The sequence below is a fragment of the Cupressus sempervirens genome, chromosome 4, assembly GCF_028749045.1.
Source record: "Cupressus sempervirens isolate cs-2001-9-10 chromosome 4, ASM2874904v1, whole genome shotgun sequence".
In the NCBI taxonomy this organism is placed as follows: Eukaryota; Viridiplantae; Streptophyta; class Pinopsida; order Cupressales; family Cupressaceae; genus Cupressus; species Cupressus sempervirens.
This window is the reverse complement of record NC_143121.1, coordinates 262340740-262367597: the sequence shown is the minus strand read 5'-3', so window position 1 is coordinate 262367597 and position 26858 is coordinate 262340740. Positions and strand designations below refer to the sequence as shown.

Below are 26858 nucleotides of genomic sequence, written 5' to 3'. Positions count from 1 at the left end.
AAAAACTATCCATTAAGCAATAATACTTTATTGATCAACTCAATGATGCAAATCAAGAGGTTATCAATCTAAGGATAGAGAATAAAAAACTATAGAATGATCTCAGGATTGAAAAGAAAACCAATGAAAGAATGATGAAATATCTTGCATTCTCCCATAAACTCTCACACATATATATAAATAGTGGGGTTTCATCCTCCTTTTAAAGGTTTCGGAGGCTTAGGTTTAGGTAGGAATCTACTATCAATATTCATTCTTCTTTTCCTGCTCAATTCTTTCACTTTTCCTATTGGTTGCATGCTTTCTCCCTTTTTCTTATTGGTTACATGTTGATTACATAGGGAATGCAAAAGATTCGATCTCATCTTCAAGATCCTTCGAGATTCATCTTAAGTCAGCTTCAAAAATGGTTTATATATGAGTTTGTGAAGGCACAAACTCATATGTCGATTCTGTGTTACTCGGCATTACTGGTTGTTGATGCTGAGCACATATAGGAATTTTGTCTCACTCAGCTCCTATAGTAATGTTGTTTCACTTAGCATTTATACTTTTCTCAGCACCTATAGTGACTCGACATCACTTATCACTAGACACTTCATACTTGCTCAGCACCTAAAGTTCACTCAGCACCTATTGAATCTCTAGCTTGGCATCCATATTATACTTGACATCAACTTGAGAATTGGTTAAGTGTGTTGACACTCAATTGTCAAAACCAATCTAAGACCAATAGAAATGATAGGGCATTGAGAAGTAAGGAGACTAATTCTATTTAGTTACTTCACAAGATTAAGCATATGGTGATTGAGAATATCAAGATTTTTGGGAAAGGTCATGAACCTTAGAATGAATGGGAAGGAAAAGTGATTTAGAATTGGCATTTGAAAGGGTTAATATTTTCTCAAAATGTTAATAATCTTAGGAATATAGCTAGGTGGGATTGTCCTCCATAGGGTTGGTATAAGATCAATTTTGATGGGACCTCAAAGGGAAACCTATGGATTGTGGGTTGTGGTGTCATTATCAGAAATACGAATCAGGATATTTTGGGGGTCATGGCTATTCTTAACAAGGAATAAACTAATCATGTTGTGGAAGCTAGTGCAACTCTTTATGGTCTTATATTTTCCAAGAGTATGAATTTGGAAAAAAAATGGCTTGAGGAGGATTCCCTTAATATTATCAATTGTCTTAATAAAATTAATAAACCATCTTGGGTTATCCATAATATTATATGCAAGGCTATTAATCTAATTAATTTCTTTGAAGATTGTATTATTGTATTATAACTCACAACTATAGAGAAATAAACCAAGTTATTGACTGGGCTACGGACGTGGCATGTAAAAGTCATGTAAAGATGATTTGGAATCATGGTGACAACATCCCTGATGATGGGCTATCCTTGATAGAGTACAAAAAGGTTAGAATTTTGCAAAAAATATTTAATAATGATGAACATGACATTTAGGAATAATTATGAATTCGCTAGGAATGGGGAGTTGTGGGCTATGCTTAGTTTTGAAGAGACAATCTATTCATTGCCACACAGATTATGGGTCTTTATGCATTAAAAAAATCTTTGTTGCAATATCAACACTAAGTTTTCCTTATTCTCTATTTTTGTTATGACTATGATAATTTATTGTATTTTGAGGAAGATGGGAGGAAGGAGAAAGAGGGTCAAGCTAGCGAGCTGCAAGGAGTGGAAGAAGAAGACAGATATTTGGGATATTTTGGAAAAAGGTCATTTTATAGGCTTCATCAAGAATTTAAAGGGTAGAAATCCTTCCATTACTCACTAATTCATTAAGATTTAGAAGGATGGTAGTATTTTGGTGGGAAACCAAAGAATGGATGTCATAGAGGATATTATAGTAGAAGCTACTCGTCTTGATATGGAGGCTATCAACTTCAACAAGGATAGGAAGTTATCACATCGTGCTATTGAAGAGTTCGTAGAGACGACTAAGGAGTTTAATAGGTTGGTTAAAATTACCAATGCCTATTTTAGCCCTGGCTCCATTTCTCATCCTTGAATGTTTGTCATGTTTGTGGTGATTGAATACCTAACCCTAGATGGTCATTTTACTAAGATTTTTTGGCACCATTTTATGTTGGTTAACCATTTTAGGCATAGGGTTAAACTTAATCTCCCCTTCTACCTTAGCCAATCATTAGGTAACACCATTTTAGCTATGGATAACAATCTTGAGGGTGACCATACTTTCCATGAGGCCTTGATGGTTCTAGTTATGAATTTTCTTAAAAAAAAGAAATTGGACAAACCTTATTTTAGTAATAAAACTATTGAGTGTGATACTAAGGGAGTCAACAAGATGAGGACTATGATGAGGATATGAAGGAGGAAGAAGATGAGATGGAGGACTAGAAGAGGAAAATGATAGCTCCTAAAAGCTTATCTATGAAGAAAAGGAAGACTAAGGAGGTGGATTTTGAGATGGAAACACAATCTAAGGAGGAGCCAGAGTAGGGTATAGGGAAGAAACCTACAAGCAATTAGATATTATTGCTACTAGAAACAAGGGAAAGAAAACTAATAGGGCTTTAAACACTCCCTCTGATAATGAACCAGTGATAAAGAGGATGGAGCAAAAAGGTAGGAATGTGTTGTCTCAAGTGAAGACTAATGAAAACGGTCTTAAGGAAGAGGATATTAAAAGAGGAAATGGAAAGGGATGAGGATTACCTAGTTCATAACAAGGGCTATGAAGAACAAGGGTATTTGAAGGGAATCATTGGTAATCTGGGTCTGATGAAAAGGGATATCAGTAGAATGAAGGAGTAGACGTAGGATAATGTAGGACATAAGGAAATAGTTTGATCAACTAAGAAAGACCACCAAACGTGAGAGAACCCTTGATCAGCATCTTGATAGACTTTTTGAGGTGATCAGTAATAAAGAAGAGGTTAAAAATCTTATGAAGAGAATCCCACCCTTGGAAGCCAAAAATAGAGCTATGTAATAGATGATAAAGGCTATGTAGAAAAGGATAGATGACATGGATAACATAGTGGTCAACATTGAGAAGGTGGTTAAGAAACTTTCTGAACAAATATCCTCTAGGTTAAAAATTTTGGCAGACAACATTAACACTCTATTGGACAAACTAGAACATGGGAGAGTTTGGGGCTTAAAGGAATTGAAAGAAGTCCACAACCCTAGCAAACGAACCAGGGCTAACTCAAAGAAGACTAAGGTCATGGAAGCCAAATAAATGGATGATTGGTTAACATGGGTATCCTTCCAGATTAGGTTGTTGATCTACTGAAGACCCTACAGTTGTCACATTGTTGTCTTTTTTCTTTCTTTTTGTTTTCTTTTCATGTTGTTTGTATTAAGGCTTATTGTCTTAGTTAGTTCTATTTTTAGGTGTTGATGCACACTTCTTCTAGGTTTCTTTTCTCTTGTTTTTAATGACTTTGTAAAAGGTTTCAGGTCCTTTAAAACCTATTTTTACTTAATCAAAACAATGTAACAAGATTTATTACCTATATCTTTCTATTCTTTGTAATCTTTGTTCCCTTGACTATATATGTTGTCTCTCATTTCTTTTTATTTAGAATCTTTCATTTCCTCTTTGTCATCTCTGTCAATATACCTTGTGGAAATATGACCAACTTTTTTACATGTAAAATAGATAATAGGAAGTTTATTAAAAAGTTTATCATTATATTTTTCTTTTCCTCTTGGTATTCTTCTAGCCAATAATGCTTGAAGATCATCATCAAATTGACTAGCACTTTCTACATACATTCTCTTCTTTTTTTATTAGATCCATCAAGGTTTAGTTGAGCTTTAATTTCAAATTCAACACTAGTAGGGCAATAATTATTAGAATTTGACAATTCAATAGTAGTGAGTCTACCAATTTGACTACCTAAGGTAAAATTATTACCAGGTGTACATCTCATTTTTTGTATTATGGATACTCTAATTGCATAAATAGGAAGTAAAGTCCTTAATACCTTACTTATCACAATCTCATCAGATATAATGCCTCTAGCTCCTTTGATAGCATTCACCACCTCTTTGATTCAGCCACAATATTGTGCAATGATCTCACCATCTTTTATTCTAATGTCATCAAACTTGCCTCCCAAGACATATATCTTAGCTCTCAATACATTTTTGTCTCCTCCATGCATTTGTACCAAATTGTCCCACATTTTCTTTGTAGTAGTGTAATGTTTCACATCATCAAACTCAACATACCTCAAGGATTTTCAAAGTTTCATCATCATTTGGTTGTGCTCATGCTTCACTTTCATTTGTTAAACTATGATAGGTCTATTCATATTCTAGGTAGTATGATGTGGAGTCTCCAATACCTACTAAGTACAATCTCATCAATCTTTTGTATGCTAGGAAGTTCTCCTTTTTTAGCTTTGGTATCTCTCTCTTGTACATCTTGATCTTTAGCTTGATTCAAAATTTCCTTACAAGCACCACAACTCTGATACCAATTGTTAAAATAATTTAGAATAATTGAGGGTGGGGCAGGGGGGTGAATCAGTTATCCTTGGGTCTAGATGTACCAATTCAACTTCTAAAAAAGCTTAAAATAACTTAATAAATCACACAAAATAGCTTGGTCCATATAGCATATCATCATCAATTTAACATTCTTTAACTGTCTTCTCCATCTATGTGCATAGACTAATAGTCAAATAAACAACTATAAAAATAGCATGCACAAAATATCATCCTTACATGTAAATACACTTTGACACCAAGATTTAACATAGAAACCCAATTTGGAAAAAAACAACCAAAAAACATGCTACCAATTTATCATTCTTCTGAAGTGATCTCAGTTAAGAGCCAACCCCATTAAAGGTTATATAAAACATTATTAAATGTGACCATGTTAGGAGTGGCCTTGTTAGAGGACTTTAGATCATGACATTAGAATGTCACCTTGATTAAAGGATTTACAAAATGACTATTAGTTCAACCTTGATGAAAGGATTTTGACTACCACAATGGTTAGAATGTAAATGTAGATTTGATCTATTAAGTACAACTCACTTTAGAAATTCAGATCATCATTCACTCATCTACTAGTTTATTGACTAGCCTCCATTCACATATCCATCACTAATCTGCTGGGAATCCCTTCAAGCAATCATACTTCACTAATCTCTTCACACTTCACCTCTATTTATCTTCTCTTCATAACTTCTCCTTAAGATCACCAATCAACAATGAATGAACCTTAGAAATAATCTCTTATGCCTCATTAAATAGTTAATTTCAATATTTTTTCAATTAAATATCATTGCATATCTTAAAGTGTTAGGCCAGATTCATCAAATCCTTCCATCATTTTGTTCTCCTTCTCCTTCTTAAAACTTCTAATCAAATACTCTCATTTAATCACATAACAAACTCTCTTCATGCATTAAATACTCTAGCTCATTAATCCTTATCATTCATGGACTTTGAAAAATGTGAAATTCCAACTGTCTCGGCCTCAAATTTAATTCTTTCAAAAATAGTAACTTTTGATGTCCCTTGGAAATTACTATACTTTTTTTATCTTGGTCATCATTGTGTATCTCTCCATACACTATTCTATTTTTCTTGGCATTCACTGGTCTACTTGGTTATTACTACACTTGATCATTACTAACGTCTCTTCATCTACTTGCTCAATAATAATGATCACTCCACTTGAACTATTTATTTGGATTCTTCTTATGTTCCTTAATTTTTTGCTTCACTTTCTTCATTGACCAATGAATACTAATACTCAGTCAAGCTTAGAGTTTAACTCAACTCTTATCCTTTTCTTGCATACAACAAGTTCAATTTTCTTCTTCTCTTCATGTATTGATTAAACAACACATTATCTTATCAAGGACTAACTTGTCAAGTACCTATTGTAATTCCATGATACTTACTTCTCATCACTCATCAACATCACTAGATCAATTAATTTTTATTTTTTTTAAACCTATTCATCAATCAAGCAATATGTCACTCTACACTATTAGTAAATATCTTTCTAGCAGTTTGACAATGTCTTACTAGTAGGTTTGACATCATTGACAACATAGCAATTGTTCCAATTGTAGTTTCCAACACTTCCATATTAAATACCTACAATTGATAGCTTATGAGGATCAAATTAATATCACAAAGGATCTTAGAATAGACTCCAACCCATAAATAAACACATTTTTTGATTTCAATACATAAAAGAAAACTAGATTTAAACAAAATTCCTTTGAAAGGATTAAATTCACTTTAGAGGCTCAAAATATTTTTGCAAAACTTCTTCTTATCAATTTAAAGAGGTGTCAAGATATACTATCATCAAGTTAGAAAATAAATTAGTGGATAAAGAGATAGGAGAATGTATCATTACAATAAGATGTATTGGGATTCATTAAAATACACGATGCATTAAAATTACTTGTATTCATCTCTTACATTAAAACAACTCCACTAGAATTTGATAAAAATGAATGGATGTTGGCCATCAACCCATGCCATTTGGTTAATCTCCTAGCCACTATGACTCCCCAACTCTCCATTGAACCAAGCCCTAGGTCAGCCTTGAAAAAAGCTCTCAAAAACTCCCCTCAAATTGGCAAGGATGTTAGCATTATATATTTTTATACTAATACCAGGTGTAGCAATAAAGTCACTAAGAGATCTAGCAAGAGGCTCAGAGAACACCCCCCCCCCCCCCCCCCCCAACCCGCTCTCCCCAAAAGGATGTGAGCTTAGAATCCAAAGAGACTTAAATTGAACCTACTAGGAAGAGGAAGATAAATTTTATTGCCACTGGCTCCGGGAATAAAGATATCCCTAGCCCATCCCATGTTTCTAATACCATGCAAAGTAACACATCCCTGAACAAGAGCTTGGGTGAAGATATCACCTACCCCATGAAGGAGGCTAAAAGGGGTGGCGAAAAGATGTGGGGTCATCATTCTATAGGTTAACAATGAGGACAAGGATGTAGGAAAAGAAAGCAAAACTACTCACTCCCTCTATAACTTTCTAATGGACAACTAGTTCAAGATCCTACTGGACAAATCTGTCAAGGAGGAGAACGAGAAACTTGTTAAAGAGAACCAAGGTAATAAAGAGGGGAGCTAGCCCCTATGTTGTTTTTCTTTAAAAATATTAAGTTTTGATATTTTTTGAACTTCGTGTCCTACAAGGAAATTTTGATTAAGCTAAAACACTGGTGGTTTTATAGCAGCACCTGTAGATTATGCTACTACAATGAATTTTGGTTTAGATTTAATGAGAGTATGTTTGTTTCTAATAATACTATTAGTACGAAGGAATTGGCTCTTTTTTGGGTCAATAAGATGTTTTTGATATCTAGAAAAGGAATAGGTTGAATCATTGTGGTTTGATCGGCAACTACCCTCCAGCCCGTTGTACTTTGGGGTCAGCTACCCTTTTGGCTACTTTTTAATACATTCAAAAAAAGAATGGATGTACCATTACTAGTTACATTATGATCATTTCAATAATGTATCAATCATAATTTAATATTCTAGATGTGATTCTAACTACATTTTCTTTTTTATTTACATAGGTCTGTTGGTATTGTATAGGAACACCTATCAGCTTAATTATATTAAAAGATGATAGAATTAGAATATTCATATTTGAGGAAAGGTTGTGTATACAATTATCCATGATAGACCTTCTATTTATAAGAAAAGCAGACTAGTAGTTCAGCCAAAGTATTTACAAAATAAGAAAAATAAATTCAACGGCCTTTTCTTGTCTAATGAAATTAGCAAAAGGCCACAAAAATAGTTTGACGTAATTACTCATGAAAAGAGAGAAATATAGTTCAACAACACAAAATGTACAAATAAATTCAATGACATAAAACCAAACATACTAAGTAAAGATTTGAGGCCTATTAAGCCAAATGTGCAATGCATACAAAAATTGAAACATGTTAACTCCACAACTTAAGTTTGGTGAATAATTTAAGATATTTATAGACAAACAAATTTAATCGAATCATATAAATAGAATATGTTTATTGATCGTATCAATACAAAATGGTAGGTAGAGAGATTGAATTAATCAAATTTCTACAAACTATAGAATACCGTGAATACTGTGCAATGCATTCTAATTTTTGTATGTATTTTTAGCATTTTCTTATCTCTTGATGATAAATCACATAATATAATAGACATATTGATAATAAAAATAGATACACAATCAAAACCAAAAGTTTTGAAATAAAACAGAAAAATGTTTTTCTATAATTGGAACAAGTATTTTTATTAACCTAATGACATTAAAAAGTAAATACAAATGTTAGCCTATGTGAACCGTTTACTTTATTGATAGATCTTGCTGCTATTTTATTCAAAGACACTCCGCCACATAAATAAGAATGACAGCTTTCCATTGTATTAACATACAGTAATGTACATCAATAATAATACAATTTCATGGTGGCCCCTTCTTCAATCCAAATCTAGAATCTGAACGGACTCCAGAGATGCCTCTCCAACCAATTTCTGATCTTGCTTTTGTAATGATTCTTGATCAAAGTTTCTCTGACTGCAGCTTTAATACCTTGTGGCTTCTCCACACACCCTGAGAAAAACAATGTCTTGGCAAGCCCGTCCCACATCTTAACCACATATTCATCCATTATCACCATGCTCTGCCGATCAATAACGTTACATTCTCTCAGCAGACGTACGTCCTCTGGTGTCTCGATCAGCATGTTCATCAACTCCACGTAGTGTGTCACATTTTTAGGGCGAGTGGGATCATTGAATTCAAGAGCGAGCAAATTCCTCATCACCACATCAGTGTAGGGGTCTGAAATTACAATCTTGGGAAGAAAAATAGTGTAAGAATCCTTTTCAAATCTTATTTCACCAGGCACATTGGCCATGGGTTTGAACTTTATCCCTACCTTGACAAGCTCCTTTGTGTTGTATCTATCAAGGAAGTCTCCACGGCCTTGTTTTGCCGGGTGAGGAAAGATGAAACCAAAGGCAGCAGCAACCATGTTATCAAAAGATGTTCTAACTCGTTCACACCATGTATGATTCTTAGGGTTATATTCCCCTTCTTGTTGTTGTGGGTTATGGGTATGCGAGAAGGATGAGATATGTTTGTGCACGCAGGCTAACAGATGAGGTTCATCTTCATAACCTAACTTCGGACTATGAGACAATTGAAAGCATGAGAGAGGAGGAATATGATAATTGAGACAAGCCTCAAGGGTCTTATTGTGTAGAGTACTGTCTATTTCAAAGAGAAGATAAAGAGGTATCTGATTTTCCAACTTGATAATATCACATCTGATGCTTGTAAGGGTGGGCAGAAGAATTTCGTTGTTTCTTTGACTTACCTCCCCTTGAAGATCATGGAGCCCATTTCTGAGAACTTGGTAGAGAAAAACGCCATCCATCAGCATGCTCGCACCGAATTTTTCTGGATCCTCGATATTATGAATCTTGTAGAACTTCTTCAATTCCAAGAGCATATTGTAGCCGAGGAGAGTGGGCTTATCTTTTGTCGCAACATTTGCAGAATTGTTCCTGTAAGAATCCATGACTTCTGTACTTCGAGAGTTGTGATGGTATGGTCCGAGAGACACCACTTGAGGAACATACGCCTCTCGCTTGGCTTTAATCAGGGCCTTGGGGACCCTCAGGCTCGTTATAGTATCACTTTCCTCTCTCGCTTCCAGATGTTTATTGATCTCGACAACCACACTTGCAGATAAATTTGGTGCCGACATAGAGAAATGTATAGAGGATTCCACAATTATGGGTTTTGGATAAGATTGGGGTAGGCATGCAAGTTATAGGCGGGTGTGTTCTTTTCTTGTGGCCCAAGAAAATGTTACTGTCTTACTTCACTAGGTTAATAGATTCTGCAGAGAATAGAGCAACAAGGCAATATGATCCTACTGGGTATTACTTCCTCTGGAAGGCAGATTGAACTTCAGGAATGTTAAGTCGATTAGTAGAGAATTCTATTCCTCTGATGGAGATGTGAATAGGTTTTACCCAAAGAAGAAATCTGTAAAATAGAAATACTGATTCCCATTAGATTGGTTTTTAATCTGAAATCGAAGGGAATTCCAAGACCAACTGACAAGAAAAGAAGAGTGGAAAGATGACATTGATGGCTACGTTTCAGAATCTAATCCTTTTATCGTTACGTTTTCTTACACATCTATACCATGAACCGATAATATCTTCTTCTTAATCCTATCTATTCTTCAACCAACGCTTCTCACACACTGAACCGATACTATCTTCTTCTTAATCCTATCTATTCTTCAACCAACGCTTCTCACTCACTGATTGCAGTGTGGGCGTAATATGTTCAAATCATTGTTGGATTTATTCTTCCTATTTTGTCAATACCTTAGTTAACTATTAGTGTCTAAATTTCTTACGTAGAAGATCCATTCTAGACAAATGTATATAGTTTATAATTAGATAATATTAGTCATATTTTTTATTTACAGAAAATAAGTTCTAAAAGGACCTAAAATTCTAAATTATAAAATATTTTTAAAATAAAATAAAATGACAAACATCTATAAAAAAGGGAAACACCCTTGTTAATAGAAAATATTAAAAAATTAGAGAGTGCACTTACATAATATAAATGCAAAAGTATGGAAATAATTTCAAAGAATCTTTCACCATTTTCATTCTTCTTATCAAATTTTCATTTTTCATTATCATTTCTTCATTAATATTATGCACCTTGTTAACTATAGTATCCATTGACATAGCTCCCTTTTCCTTTCTTATGAGTTTTTTAGTATGGGAAACAAATTTGAGCCAACGCCTTAATTAGTTCCTTGTTTATTTGACTTATATCTCTCAACTAACAATAAAACAAAATCTTTGGCCAATCAATATAAAATATGCATGTGATCATCCAACCTCTTTGGACTGTACAAATTTGTTTCAATAGATGAACTATAACAACACCTATCAATCTATAATAAATTATCAAATGTCAACTTTTTAGGCCTCAACTTCTCTATTCATGACCATTTTAAAGATCCCCAATCTCCTTTGACAAATTTTGGGTCATGAAAGATAGCTTATTCATATTCTCATTATGAGGGGTAGAAACCCCTCTATCTTTGGTTAAATTTAACATAGACACAATATGCATTACGAGAGAGTGATAACCATTCATATTAGATGAATAGCTATTTTCCAAATTGCTCGAGTTAAAATCTTTAGTTATAAGTGCAACCACTCTATCTAAATTTCTAGAATATGTGCCAAAATATAAATAAACTATTCATATAGGCCAATACTAGTCTCTCATTGATAATACTTCTAATACTTTTAAGATTTATTTATAAAACTAGTTAAACTAAAATATAAGAAACACAATCAATGCACTAAAGGCCATATAAAAGAATGGAAAATAATACTGTAAAATTATGAAGACATCTTTAGCTTTATTTTTAATATACTTTGATAACTAAATTATAATGCCAATATTGTTATTTTAAAAAAAATCAATAAAACAAGGTATCTAAATAAAGAATAATACACCTTTTTCTATTTTTTCTTTAGTTTTGATGTGATTTTTGGTTTTCCTCCTTTCCCTCACTCAAATGTTTTTTTTCCACTATCTATCTATACCCCTTTCTTCCCCTATTTGTTTCCTCTCTCCCATGTCATTCATGCGCCTTACACTTAGAGTTGGTTGTTGGGTCTAGCTTTATTTCCTACTTGTATGAGTGTTGGGATGACATTAGAGGATGGTAGTAATGAAGCTAGAAATAAAAATGATTATAATATAGAGTTCAAATTGGTAAACATGATCCAAATAAATTATCACAACAAAAAATCCTTCATACAATGTAGTTTTTATAGAGGATTATAAGATTGTTTTTCCCCTTTCTACTAAGTTCAATGGATAGTTCATGGTGGTAGTAATGAAAACCATAAGAGGTTTGGAGGAAACCTCCAATGGAACTAGAGGATGTGGTAGAGTCAATCATGCAAACACCAAAGAAGGAGGAGATTGTAAGGACCTTCAATATTTATGTAAGACCCTTCATCTCTCTCCCAACAATGATACGAAGACTAGTATTAAGAAATGAGAGAACAAGGATGTATCACTCTTTGAATGGGAGATTAACTTATTAGGAAACCAAAATGATTGCTTGCATTGCAAGCTAAATGGCCATAGCAAATAAAACTTCCCTAGTATCAATCTGACTATCAATAGATCAAGACCTGATGTTCAAAGAGTTATATTATAGAAATCCCTCTTGCCAAGCCTATCAACTTGATTGCTGATGTTGACAATTGGCTATATGTAGTGATGTAATTATTTTCATTAATGGCAACACATGATGTACATGTTGTAGAAAACGTCAGAAATAAAGATACTTAGCTTTTGGTACTTAGAAATTGTCTAAGTATGAAAACGATTTACATCAGTGTATTGTTTTGATGTATAACTTGTTTATATGAAATTATCTGTGAGAGAGAGGTCAGATGGAAATAGTATACATATTGATGATAATGTGTATAACCTTGGACATCAGTGCAGATAGTACAGAAAAGAGATATTCACAATTTATCAGTGAATAGAACAATAGCATTAAAGGTAAAGGAATTATTTTGTATACAAAATAATTACTTGACCAATTAGGTCTAATATCCTAGATTTTACTCTAAGTTGAAAAAGCATATTGTGATCCTAGATGACCCAGTAGCAATTTGTGAAAAGGCACAATATTTATGCAAAGACTTCTTGTGAAGTTATTTGGAAAAGATATACAAAAAATATGTGATTGAATGCAAAGTAATGTTATATTTGAATGCAAAGTTTTGTATCATATGTAGTTCAAGTGATCTTGTGATCCAAGATTGAGTTGAGGTTAGAGATTAGCTGGAAAGAAGGGACAGCATCTATATACTTGAGGATTAATTACTTGTTGGGCAATGAGCTCTTCTTGTAATTGGAAGTGCATGTTTGGATAGTGCTCTCTTCTTGCATCCATTGTACTACAACTCCTAACAGGGTTGGAATCTCTTAAAAGGGATTCAAAGTCTCCTTATAGGGACTCATATGTACTGAATGCTTTTATAGACTCTTACTAGGGTCTATCCTCTAACAAGGAACATTTATATTAGTACATCATCTAGTGGGTATCATTGCACTGAGGTTTTCCCTTGGCCATGGTTTCCCTAGTTAACAAAATATGGTGTTATAAGTTCTCCTTATGCATGGTTATTATTATTGTTCAACCTTACTTCTTTACTTTCTTATGCATGGTTAAAAGTAATAAATAATATCTAGTTGTCAAAAAAATTTGTAGAATACTAATTCACCCCCCTCTCAGTATTCCCTATTTCTAATACTTGATTCCTCTAATAGAAAGAACCCTATAACATGAAAAAGACAGATCCTAGAATAGCCCATTGAGTTCACCCATTGGGACATCTTGCACTCAAATAGTGTGAGTATGGATCAATCTCATAGCACTCATAATCATCCTATTGAATATGATATTACTACTATTAATTCTTGTGTGTCCCTTTGTAACCCCTTGTTTGAAGAAGAACACACTGCCATTCCCAACAATGAAACATCTAAAAGACCACATAAATTGGCTCTTCATTATTAGGACTCTAATGCTAAACATAATAATGAGCCTCATGATATAAAAAATTCTCAGTATTTATCCCTTGATTCTGTAAATATCAAAGCACAAAAATTTGATAAGGATAATAATAAACCATCTATTGCATCTACAAAATATAATGTAACCATAAGTTTGAGCACGAAGAAAGGAGATGATACAATGAAAGAACTAGATAATTTTGGTAAACAAACCAGCCCATAAAATAATTAGGAAATTGTTGTGCTTGTAGAGACCCTTAAATTGATCTTGATGATCAAGTTTGAAAGTTGGAACTTTAGGGGATTAGAAATGCATGGACATAAAAATGTAGTTAGGGATTGGTAAAATAAGTTACAACATGTTAAAAAAATATGTTTGACTATCACTTATTCATAGTGAAGAAATTTATTTGGAACCAATCCAATGACTTCTCTTATTTTCAAGAGAAGAGGAAACAAGGTGTTGCAATAGTGATCTACACTAAATTATCTAGTATTTTCTGGATCATGGATCTTCTTCATCCAATAGAGTGGTATGGACAAAAATTAGAAATGTAATAGGGGATACTAAGAGGGGAGGGATAAATTAGTTACCACAAAAATAAATCCAAGTCCCTTATATGTCAACACAAACTCTCACTTCTTAAAAAAAATACTTTCTCTACTCGGTTAGAGTTGGATATTCACTATATCTTGGTTAACAAAGCAATCTTAAGATATGAATGTGTATTATCTTTTAGTAACTTAGTTTCATAAACATAAAGCATTAAGAAAATAACATGGACATATGAGACACTAGGATTTAACATGGAAACCTAATTTGGGAAAAACCACTAATGAAACTAATTAATATTTTTCACTCTTCTGAAATGAGCCCTATTAGGAGTTGACCCTATTAAAGGTTAAAAAACACATGGTTAAGTGTAACCCTATTAGACGATTTCAATCACATTATTAGATGTGACCTTGTTAGAGGATTTACAAAATGACTATTAAGTCAACTCTATTAAGGGATTTCTTTACTCCTATAATGGTTAGAAAGAAATAGTAGTTTGATCTAATTGATGAAGCAATAGAATTTGCAAATTTAGATCACTATTCTATCTTAACCTATGGATCCTTCTTGATTAGATATTTCCTTCTAGCTTAACCTTCACACTTTCTACTCTACCTTGTCTTCTCTCACATATCCATCTCTTCTATTCAACTTCATACTCTATTTAATCCCCAGAGCTTGAAATTTCTTATATATCACAAGCTAGGAAAATTTGGTTTGTAAACCCTTTCAATACATCAATAAACATCCATTTAGTAAACTTGTATTAACCAAATAATTAACAAAAGTAATATGTTGTTAGTTGGCTAATACTAGACTGAACAATTTTTTATATAAAAATTTCTTTGATAACTAACCAAACTCGGTTAATACTAGCTTCCTTCATTGACTAACATGACTTGGTTTACACTAACTTTCTACACTGACCGATCTAATACAATTTACAATGTAATCATCCTAGTTGATACTAGAAACTTCCAAACATAGTTGCCGACTGAGCTTAGTTAACACTAGTTGTGCTCTGTTAGAGTGTGACATTTGTGTAACATCAATAAAAATATACAATTGAATAATTATTTTCAACTTTCTCCCTCTTTGGCATTGTTGACAACACAACATGTCATTATGCAAAGAAAACTTAGAGTACTCAAAATGATTTGCAAGATTTTATAATATCCTTAGATTCATTCTAATTCATCATCCATGAGAACTCCCTCTAATATTCTCCCTCTAACATCTTATACAAATCTCTTTCTTTGGTTTTTTTTCTTTGACAAGACATGACATGTCATCAATCTTTCCCTCTTTGACATAAAATGACAAAGACTTTATTCAATGAATCTGTAATGTGCTTGATTTACTATTTCATATGCAATGTGCTCTAAAAATCTTACATCAAATTGATAATTCTTGAATACATGTTGATTGATGCATCACTAATCTATAACTTCCCAAGCTTACTGTTGAGATACAAAAATGTATCTTGTAATGCCCCACCAAGGAATCTAGAAGAATTAACCTAAAATTTCACTAAGTTTGGTAGCATTTTATTTTTATTTTTATTTTTTATTTTTTTGAAACATGAAAGTTAAACTATTCACAACATACTCATAGTAGTAGAAGCAATCACAACATTCCACTGAAAGTATACATAAACATACATAACAAGTTACATTCCTTAAGGATCCCTTAACATTGAATCACAATTATATCAACTAATAATAATTCCATCTAATACCACATCCACATGAAATAATAATGAAAAGTCTAATGTTCTTAAACAATATACTTTGGTTCCAAATGTCCCTTGGTAAATTACATTTTAGAATGCTCAATCATCCACTGTACATGCCACAGGGTATGAAAGACATAAAAGAATATACATGTAGGAAAATAAAGTACATCATCCTATTCTAATCCATGATGCAAGTGCAGTAAAGTAAATGAAACCACATGTCATACATGATACATCATCATAGAAGATATAAACATCCATCATAACAAATAACCAAAAATCACAACACATAATTATCTAAGTGCACGGTTCCTCCCAACCGTAAATAGAATCATTAGACCATTGTGGGCCCTAGCCATCCCTCCGTGCGTAACATCCCAAATCACCGAAGAGATCATCAGTATTATCATAGTAGGAATGTCACTCTTAAACATACTACATCATATGTAGAAAGAAATCTAACATGCTACAACATATGCATAAGAAATCTAATCATGCAAAATAAAGCATAAGATAAGAAAATTACATCATCTCTCATATGCTAATCATCAATATAAGGATACGTGTCCTCCATCATAAACCAAGAATAGAATGAAGATAGATGCCAACAAAGAATGCTTTAGCCACAGTGTCTCAGACAGATCTCCAAAGGTAAGAGTGAAAAAGCACTACCACTCGACCACGTGGAACCTAAATGGCCCACTCCCATTGCTCTAAGGAGATAATCTCAAGTCCCAAATAGGCTATCAAATCACAACACAAATACTCTCTAAGTCCAGAAATCCTAAAAGTATGCTAACTCAAAGGTTCTAACATAAATTGACATCTAATCCTAGAGGCACACAAAGACATGTAGGAAACCTACTATGTAAGCGGGAAAGTGTCATCACATGAATCATGTTAGAGTTACCTTGGTAGTCTCTCAATATACCTTGGCCCCCTAGTGATCCCTATGCAGCTACTAGTATCCTCTCATACTGACAAGGCATACTATGGAATGCAAGGACACAACCAAGCGTTCTTTCTACTCCCATCCTAGTCTGTACTAGCACTTGAGGCATGGGCAAGAATAAACAATTATCTTATTAGGTTTATTTAAATCAATAATAGGTGTAATGTTTTCACTTATTAAACAACTTACAATGAGTTACCCTGGTAGCCTCTTAAGGCCTCAGCCCCATCTTGACACTACAAGTAGATAACCTACCCTAGGCTCATGGAATCATAAACCACAAAATCACCACAGTTCTATACAAGCGACTGGAAAAATACCAAAAGATAATCCACAATAAGAGCATCAAATCTCCATGAGCAACTGAAAAGCATCCATTGATAATCATGACCACACCAATTCTCTATTAGCAAATCAATGATAATCACAATATCCATTGGTTCTCAACAAGCAACCAAAAAGGCATATCAAGAAAATAATACTGATCGAAGAATCCAAAATGGTCGAGTCAAAACATGTCACATCATGACATCATCAAGATCAGATAAACACTTCAGTCCCATCAAGGTGACTGGAAAGTAATCCCAAATACAACTGATCGATAACTCATAAATGGTTACATAAATCATAGCTTACACAAGAATACTGGAAGCAACATCAATTAGTAAACCACATACACCATAGAGCATGCCATTTCATAACCATGGTTGGGTTTAAAAGAATCAAAAGACATCATCATGACATCACAAATCATAACCCCTGAGCCTCTAGTAGATGTCCTATAGCTAGTCAACAAACTAGTTGACCCAAAAAAAATCCAAAATAGATAGCATAGAGAAAACACAAAATGCAAGCACGTGATTGGTTCGTTAAAGTCACATAGCTGAATTAAGTGTGGGGTTTCAGTTTTAGATATCAAGTGTATAAGATTCTCCATTTAATCTCAAAGTCAACCCATTTATCTTTCCAAATAAAACATAGAATTATCCCTCCATTATTTTAAACAATTATCTAAAATAAACAGAAGATAATAATTTACTTATTTAAATCATTGAACTAGTCCCCATTGACTTTTAGATAGAATCATTCACATTATTCAAAACATTATAATATTACTTAACAACCTTCAAATAATTAATTTGCAATTTCCCTAACATCGGTATAATCGATAATCATTCAATTAAACCCCATTGCTTATAAATTTGATTAATTAATTTAATTAATTAACAATCATCTATATTCTAATTCATCAACATTTGAATTAATAATAATTTTATATCTAATAACAAGTTATAAAACTACGATAGAAAATTCTCCATTATTTTATCGAATTTAATATCTCTATTCAATTTAATAATAGTTGACAAATTATTACTAAATTGACAAATTCATATCTAACATTGTTAATATATTAATTAACATTTGAAATAACAAATATTAATATTAATTAATGAATATTTTAAATAATATTTAATAACATATATATATATATATCTAAATACGAGCGTTTTATAAAATTACACTTTATTAATAAACCAACGGCAATATTATAATAACCACTACCGGCACTAACGTGTGTGCGGCCTGTGGATCGCAGGTACTCTACGATGTTGTAGATCTGCAGCACATCGCTGCCAAGGGTGGGGTACTGCCCCTCATTAATATTATATATATTTTTTTAAATTTTTCTAAAAACATTTTTTAATAATATTTTCCCAATTGCGCTCCAAATTAAAGTTTTTATATGCAATGTTTTAATATATATAAATTTTTTTTAAATTATTTTTTTATATATAAACATTTTCAGATTTGTTTATATCTATCTATCTATCTATCTATCTATATATATTTATATTTATATTTTTTTTCTAAAAACTTTTTTTTTCAATTATTAATATATACATAATTTTTAAACAAAAAAGGCTTTTCCAATGATCGTTCTTCAGATTTACCTATTTAATCATTCTAATAGGTTTGTCTATAATCATTTAAACCCTAATCCCATATATTCCTCAGATCTATGCATGTGGGGTTTGCTCATACAGAAATTTAGATATCCATGACAAGAATGCATACAACTAAGATATTCAACACATGAAATCCTCAGAAAGCATTCAGAAGACATGAAGAAGATAGGAAGTGCAAGAAGCAAAATATCATATGCAAAAATCATGAGTGTCTACTTGGACACTGATGCTAAATCACTTCTTCTCAAAATTTGCAGAGCAAGCTCCTTCCTTCTCCAACGCTTGCGAACCACCCAAAAATACTCCCCGAGCTACTAGGAGTGCCTGAATATAAAGAACTCTCAGGAAGCACCTAGAATGTCTCTAGAAACAACTAGAAGAAGAGACAAGTGTTGACAACTAAGCACGAGTCTTTTCCAACCTTCTAGATGAGTCACAAGGTTGTAGACACCATGTGCTTAAATTTGTGTGCTAACTCGTGTTGTAGACATATGTGCAATCAAGAGTGCGCTTACTCCTAGGTAGACTTATGACTTTTATTTTAATTATTTTATTATTATTATTATTATTAATTGATTATTTTATTATTACTTTTATTATTATTATTTCTAATTTCTTTTATTTAATCCTTTTACTCAATTAATTTCCCTCTTAATTAATTAAAATCAAAATATCAATATATCATGATATTATATTAATCTTCCCAAAATAATTAAATTATCAATTAAATCTTTTTAATTTTAGATTTAATTAATAGAAAATTCACCAAAGACCTTCAAAATAAAATATGAAAACCCATCATAGAACAATCCATACAAAATTAGTCTAAGGAGTTAAAATCATGAATTACATCATCCGATGCATTCGAAAGGTAAAACATCTCAGATACATGTCCTACCTTTCTAGGAAAAATGGTTTAGGGGTTTAGGATTTGGACTTGAGAATTTATCTCCCCTCTCTTACCATTGAGTTAGTGCGATAGGGTACACTCATCCTGGCGATTCAGAGAAGTCGATACCCGGTACTTGCAACCTGCATAAAATCCATGCATGTACATACAATATGTATATATGCTAAGCTAACTAGGCAATGGAAGGAATTGGTGCATCATGTAGATCCTAACTAGCAGGTGACTACGACTCCCTTCCTTAACCACAATAGAAATGCCATACATAAAGAAAACAAACATGCACACGATACACATGCAAGTATGGGGTAAGTAACCATAAGAAAACACATGTGATAATAAGCCATCTAACTAATCATCATCAATAACTAAAAACAATGTAATAATCATCATGCATACATGAAATGTAGAGTCTAAGTAATCTCATCGTATATCTACTGAATCTATAGCACAACATCTAATAGTCTCAAAACAATGCTACTAACCATCAACATAAAACTAGTCTAACAGAGTTCGGAAATAATAGCAAAAATGTATCTAGAAAAATGTAAATGAGGGTAGGCACTACAATCCTTAGGTAATATCTTGGTAAATATGTTAGTTATCTGCTCCTTGGTGTTGACATATTTGAGTCTCACCTCTTTGTCTTCAACTAATTACCTTAGGAAATGATATTTGATTGCAATGTGTTTTTTCTAAGAGTGTTCACTAGATTTTTAGATATATTCATTGCACTTGTGTTATCACAATAGATAACTATTGATTCCTTAATTTATTCCTTCATTCCTAACGTCAAATTCTTGATTCACATTATGTTAAAACAATTGACTGCTATAGCAACATAGTCTGCTTCTATTGTGGATTGAGAAATACAATTCTACTTCTTACTTGTCCAAGACACTAGCCTCTTCCTAAGAAAGAATGTTCCTCCACTAGTACTTTTTCTATCATCAATTCTTCCTACCCAATCTGCATTAGTGAAGGCTCTTATTAAGGATTTAGTCATTTCTTGTACCATAACCCATAGTCCTCAGTTCCTTTTAGACATCTCAAGATTATTTTGACTGTCGTTGTGTGATTTTATTTAGCATTAGTAGATAATATTACAACTATACCAACTACTAATGCAATATTAGGTCTTGTGTGATCTACATACTCAAGTTTCCCAATCATTGATCTATAAGAAGTTTTTTTTACCTCCTTTGAATCATCATCCTTTGAGAGCTTATGTCTAGTAGACATAGGTATACCAACTAGTTTCGAATCTTCCATTCCAAATACTTTCAATGTTTCCTCGATGTACTTTGATTGAGTGATAAACATCTCATACTTCATTTGATTAATGTATAGACCCATAAAGAATTTTATTTCACCAAACATAGACATTTCAAATTCTTTCCTCATTTCTTTAGAGAATGATTTGCATAAATTATTATGTCCTATGAATAAGATGTCATATAAAAATATTTTTGCAAGCAATATCATGTCCTGAGGTCCTTCCTTGATATACAAATTGCTATTATCATATGCCTTTTCAAAACATATTTTTACTAAGTATCCATGAAGTCTTTTATACCATGCTCTAGGAGCTTTCTTTAAACCATATTGGGCTTTATGAAGTTTACATACCATGTCTCTTTGGCTTGGATCTATGAAACCTTCAGGATGATCAAAGTAGACTTCTTCCTCATAGACCCCATTCAAGAAAGCTGATTTGACATCCATCTGATATAATTTGAATCCATTTTTTGTTGCATATGCTAGAAGTGTTCTTACTTCTTCAAGTCTTGCAATAGGGGAAAATATTTCCCCATAATAAATACCTTCTTATTGAGCATAACCTTTGCACACAAGTCTTTCCTTTTTTCTTGTTACTTCATGTTTTTCAATCATTTTATTTTTGAATATCCATTTTGTATACATTATATTTTAATCCTTTGGTCTAGGAACAAGAGACTAGGTTTTATTCTTTTCTATTTTCTCAATCTCTTTATTCATTTCTTCTATCCAATTTTCACCTTCTAAACAATATTTTTCCTAGACTAGCATTACAAAGAATACATCTATATTTCTCAAGAATTATTCTATTATTCCTTTTTACTACACAATTTTCTTTACAATTGAAGGTAAAAAAACTAACCCTTTGAATTCCACTATCTTAACTAAAAATATCAAACTCCAGGGAAAATAATTCAGCTCCATTATCCATTCTGTGGTATTTGATATTGCATCTACTATAGGTATCAAGAAGTTCTTCAAAATAATTATACATCCAAAGCACTTCATATTTTTAGGAAATAATATAAATCTAAATTCTTTCTCACTAATCATCAATGAAAGTAATAAAATAGTTTTTTCTCCTTAAAAGGTTACTATCATAGGCCCAAATATATCTGAGTGTACTAATTCTTGTTGTTTTGTCTTCTTGTCATGTCCATCCTTTGACAAGAAGACTTACCCTTGTTTGACATAATACAATGGTTACAAAGCTCCACTTTTTTAAATTGTGGACATGATAGTTTTTCTCATTTGAGAATAACTTAAATTCCTTTCTTACTCATGTGCGTTATCCTTTGATGCCAATATGCCAAACTTTATCCAATATAATTCACATAAGCTCTCACTTCAATAGGCTCTCTAAAACATATTCACTACCATCTTTATTTCTCTTTGATATAATTATGACACCTTGTTTTTCTTCCCACAATCCACAAAGAATAATGCATCATAGCCTTGTGTGTAAAGATAACTCACAAAAATAAAATTTCACTTCAATTAGGGAAAATGGTGAATAATTTTTTTAAACCACTTACTTCATCCTAGTTTTAAGAAAATGTCACCTTTTCCAAATATCTTTCATGTTTTATTGTCTCCTAAAAATATTTTTCAGCTTTTTCCCTTTTTTTATTCTCTAAAATATTTCATAGAAGAAGCATCATGAAAAGAGACTTGAAAATCTAACACCCAAGAATCTCAGTTGGTGTCAAATGTGAAAGTGTTAAGAGACTCTCATCCTTATCATAATTGATATTGGCTTAGATCCTCTATATGTTTTCTTTTTCCTTTCTGTAAGACTCATAATTTATCTTTTCTTTTTTAGGATTAACAAAAAAGTACATTTTCCATTATTCACTCTTGACTTTGTTCTCTTAGAAGTCTTAGATATTCTCTAGTTATGTTGTTTCTTCTATCGTGACTATTTTCCCTATTTTTTGTATTAATCTTGGTTAGAGAATTACTACACAAAGTCTCCTAAATTTTCCTTCTCACATATTCACTTAGAAGAGTGGCTAAAACATCATTAAAAATCAATTTATTTTTCTCAAAAATAAAGCATTGATCTCTATTACAACTCTATCCTAGCTTCTTTGTAATGAACATAACAAGAGAATGACTTTGTTCTCATCCCCTTGTTTCATGCTCATTGAATTTTCTTGGCTAGAAAGAGTGTTTATCTTGTTGAGGTATTTTGACATAATCACACCTTACTTTATTTGAGTTTATATAATCTATTCATTATTAAAAATTCATTTGTAGATGATGTCATTGGATGTACATGGGTGTAAGTTTTTTTAATACTACCTTTTTCTGTCTCATACCTTAAATGGAAAATGATATTATTGGATAATGAAGTGCATACAACACCATTTCCTTCTGGTCCAAAATTTCTCAATCTTCACCCTTCGTTAGAGATGTCTTATTTTTTCCTTCAATAGAAGAGAAGGATCTTTTTTTAATCAACAATGATTCCATATGCACTTTCCAAAAAATAAAATTATGCATTACTAATTGTTCTCCCATCACAACCTTTATTGTTTTGAAACTATCCACTATTCCCAATTAGCTTCCCCTGAGCTATATTACCAATCAAAGAGAATTCAAAATGAAATGTAAGTAATGGATAAATAAATAATTCAATAGAAAAAATTGAATTTGGATAGAGACACAACGATTTATAGTAGTTCAATGTGTATAAAAACTAGATCCACTTTTAAGTGTAAGAGAATCATTTTATTAGTACTTGTCAATAGGCTAAGTACTATTTTAATACTTTTTGAACTTTATAGTGATTAAAATTTTTGGTTACTATTGTTTAAATTTCTTTACCAAGCTATTACATTGCATATTATAGATGGAATATTTTTAACTTCACAATTTTTAGAAAATATTTTTGTACAATTTGATTGGGTGAACTCATTTAACTCTTATATTGGCCAAATGGATTTTAAAACTAATATTTTTTAAGACTGGTATTTTGTATTTGTTTAATAATTTATTGAATGTAAGTATGTCGATTTAGATTTTTCTATTTTAATATTGTATTTTCTTATAATATAATTTTTGTCATTCAAAAATATTTAAAAGATAATATTATTTATATTATATAATTTTTTAACAAGTATTATTTTATATATCAATAATTATATTTATTAATAATTTTTTTAACATACTATAATAAATTTATTAAATTAAAATTAGATTTATATAAACACTAATGACAAGTTGTGATATTGCTATTAGGATTTAATTGTGTGATTTTGAGTCAAACTCATTGACCCATGTTTCATGAGTAGTGATTCAACATGAATCCATCTCTCATGAGATTAAATGGAACACTTAGCACTCATTGGATCTAGGTGTTTCTCACAAGGGTGAAGCATTGGGACTTCTCGAGAGGTCACCCATCCCAGTACTACTCCAACCTGATTTCACTTAACTATAGAGCTTCCTCCATGGTTAAACCCAAAGCTTGCAACCCCATTTGCAAGCTACTTATCAACTAAAGACAAGTACTAAGCCATTGTATAACACTTGTTAATATTATAATTAAAATCATAATTAATGATTTTTGAGAATATTTTATATACAAATGATCATTTTCATGAAATGATAATAGATTATTTTTGAAACAAATAGTTTGAGCTTCAATTTATTAACAAACTTAATGTGACGTGATCTTCAAAATATCAACTATCTAAATATTTTAGATACTTAAAGTGGATATTGTTGGCAAGAAGAGGAAATGGATATCTATAGAAGAATAAAATGAAATATTTTTACCATATTAAAGTAATTTGAAAAATTTAACCACTCGTCTATTTTTCTATCTAAACTTGTCTATTTTTCTATCTAAACTTGCACAAAAATATTGTACTTGATATCTTATAAGGGTTAAATAAAAGTGGAAAGGGATCATAGAATACATTTAAACATATAAATAAACACATCTCTTGATTTCAATAAAAAAAGAAAATAAGATTTAAAGAAATTTTTACTTTCAAGATTAAAAATGAAAGCAGGATTCAAACAAATTTTTAACTTTTGGAATTAAATCCGCTTTATAGACTCAATATAATCTTGCACAACAAGTTGCTTCTTATCAATTTGAACATGTATCAAGACATAATATTAATCAATTTAGAAAATAAATTAGTGAAGTAAAAAAGAGGAGAATGTGTTGTAATTAAAATAGATTCCCTTGAAAATGAAATGGAATAGATCCAAACAATCTATATAATCATACAAGACATTAGAATGACTTGTATTAATTACTTGTGTTTGAACTACTCCACCACTATTAGTTATATTGGAATGGTTGCATCATCACTAGTTACATAATGAATATTTTAATAGTTTAACAATCATAATTTAATATGCTACATGTGCTTCTATCTACATTTACCTTTTTATTTTCATAGATGTGCTTAAATATCCTATAAGAACACCTTTTACCTTAATTAATTTAAAAGAAGATAGAACTAAAAGAGTAATATGTAATGAAATATTATATATACAATTTTCCATGATGAAAATTATACTAATAAAACAAGTAGAATAATACATCAACCAAATTATTTATAAAATAAGAAAAAAAAAAATTCAATAAAAAAAAGTCTAATGGAACTAGCAAGTTGAGAACACAAATACTTTGACATAGCTATTAGTGAAAATAGAGAAAATAGTTCAACACCACAAAATTATAAACAAGTTCACACAACATAAAAACAAACATGTCAAGCAAGTTTTGGACACTTATTAAGACAAAGTTTCAATTCATAAAAGTATTGTTACATGTCAACTCAACAACTTAAATCTAATTGAGAATATGAGGCATGTCAAGTGAAAGGATAAATCTAATTAAAAGTCTAAGACATCTCAAGATAACAATTTATGTCTAGTGCCTAACATGTTAATAGATCATTTGGTATCAACTATGGATCTATCTCTAGTAACCCTAGACCTAACATTGATGTTGTGAGATTCTTTATTAGAAGAAAATAGATCAAAGGTCAACTTGGAATAATGATATTGCCTAAAGCTTTCTTTTCTTTTGATGTCTCTAATAAATAAGATCTATTTGATGCTCCCTGTGGAGGGTGATGGATGCTGGAAAAAACCTCTTTGGCTTTACAAAAGTGGTCCCTTGATATGTATTTTAATGAATCATTTTTCTCATTATCCCAGGTGTGGGTTATACTTTTGAAAGTCTTCCTCTAGAATACTAGAATGTGGATGTTTTCAAAGGCACAACTAGTTCATTTAGAGAGTTAGCTATCTATTGATTCTATGACTACTCTAAGATCTAGGTTGGCTTATGCTTGAATCTATGCCAATGTTGACTAATACTAGTTTACCTCTAAATATCTTCATTCACTTAAAGTTAGATAAATATAGACAAGTAATAGAGTTTGAATTAACCCAAAATAGGTCATTGTTCTAAGCAATGAGGAAAGAAATTATAGAAATTGTCAAAAATCAAGTGAGTTTTATTTTGTTTCAGAGATTAGTCAATCTTTGAAAGAATCATTTTGTTTAACCATAGTCTCTTTATATTAAATGAAAAATATCAATATCAATCTTTAAAGATTAACTATGTTAAAATATTTTCTTATATTAATCTTTAAAAAATAGTTATATAAACCTATGTAAAAAATAAATAAACAATCACTTTTAGAAACATACATAGATTATCTATAAATTGTGAAAATTTACTTTCTATTATATAAATTGATTTAATTTTTTTATCTTAAAGAAATTTTATTCTTGAAGTAATTGAGTTATATGTTACTACACATGA

The 26858-nt window shown here is 31.5% G+C and overlaps 1 protein-coding gene across 1 annotated transcript; it reads right to left on the bottom strand.

Moving 5' to 3' along the window:
- Positions 1-8498: 8498 nt before the first annotated feature.
- Positions 8499-9782, bottom strand: LOC149561008 (putative UPF0481 protein At3g02645). The gene has a single exon (XM_089827730.1). It carries the CDS (start codon positions 9780-9782, stop codon positions 8499-8501), a length of 1284 nt encoding a protein of 427 aa, XP_089683856.1.
- Between the last annotated feature and the right edge of the window lie 17076 nt (positions 9783-26858).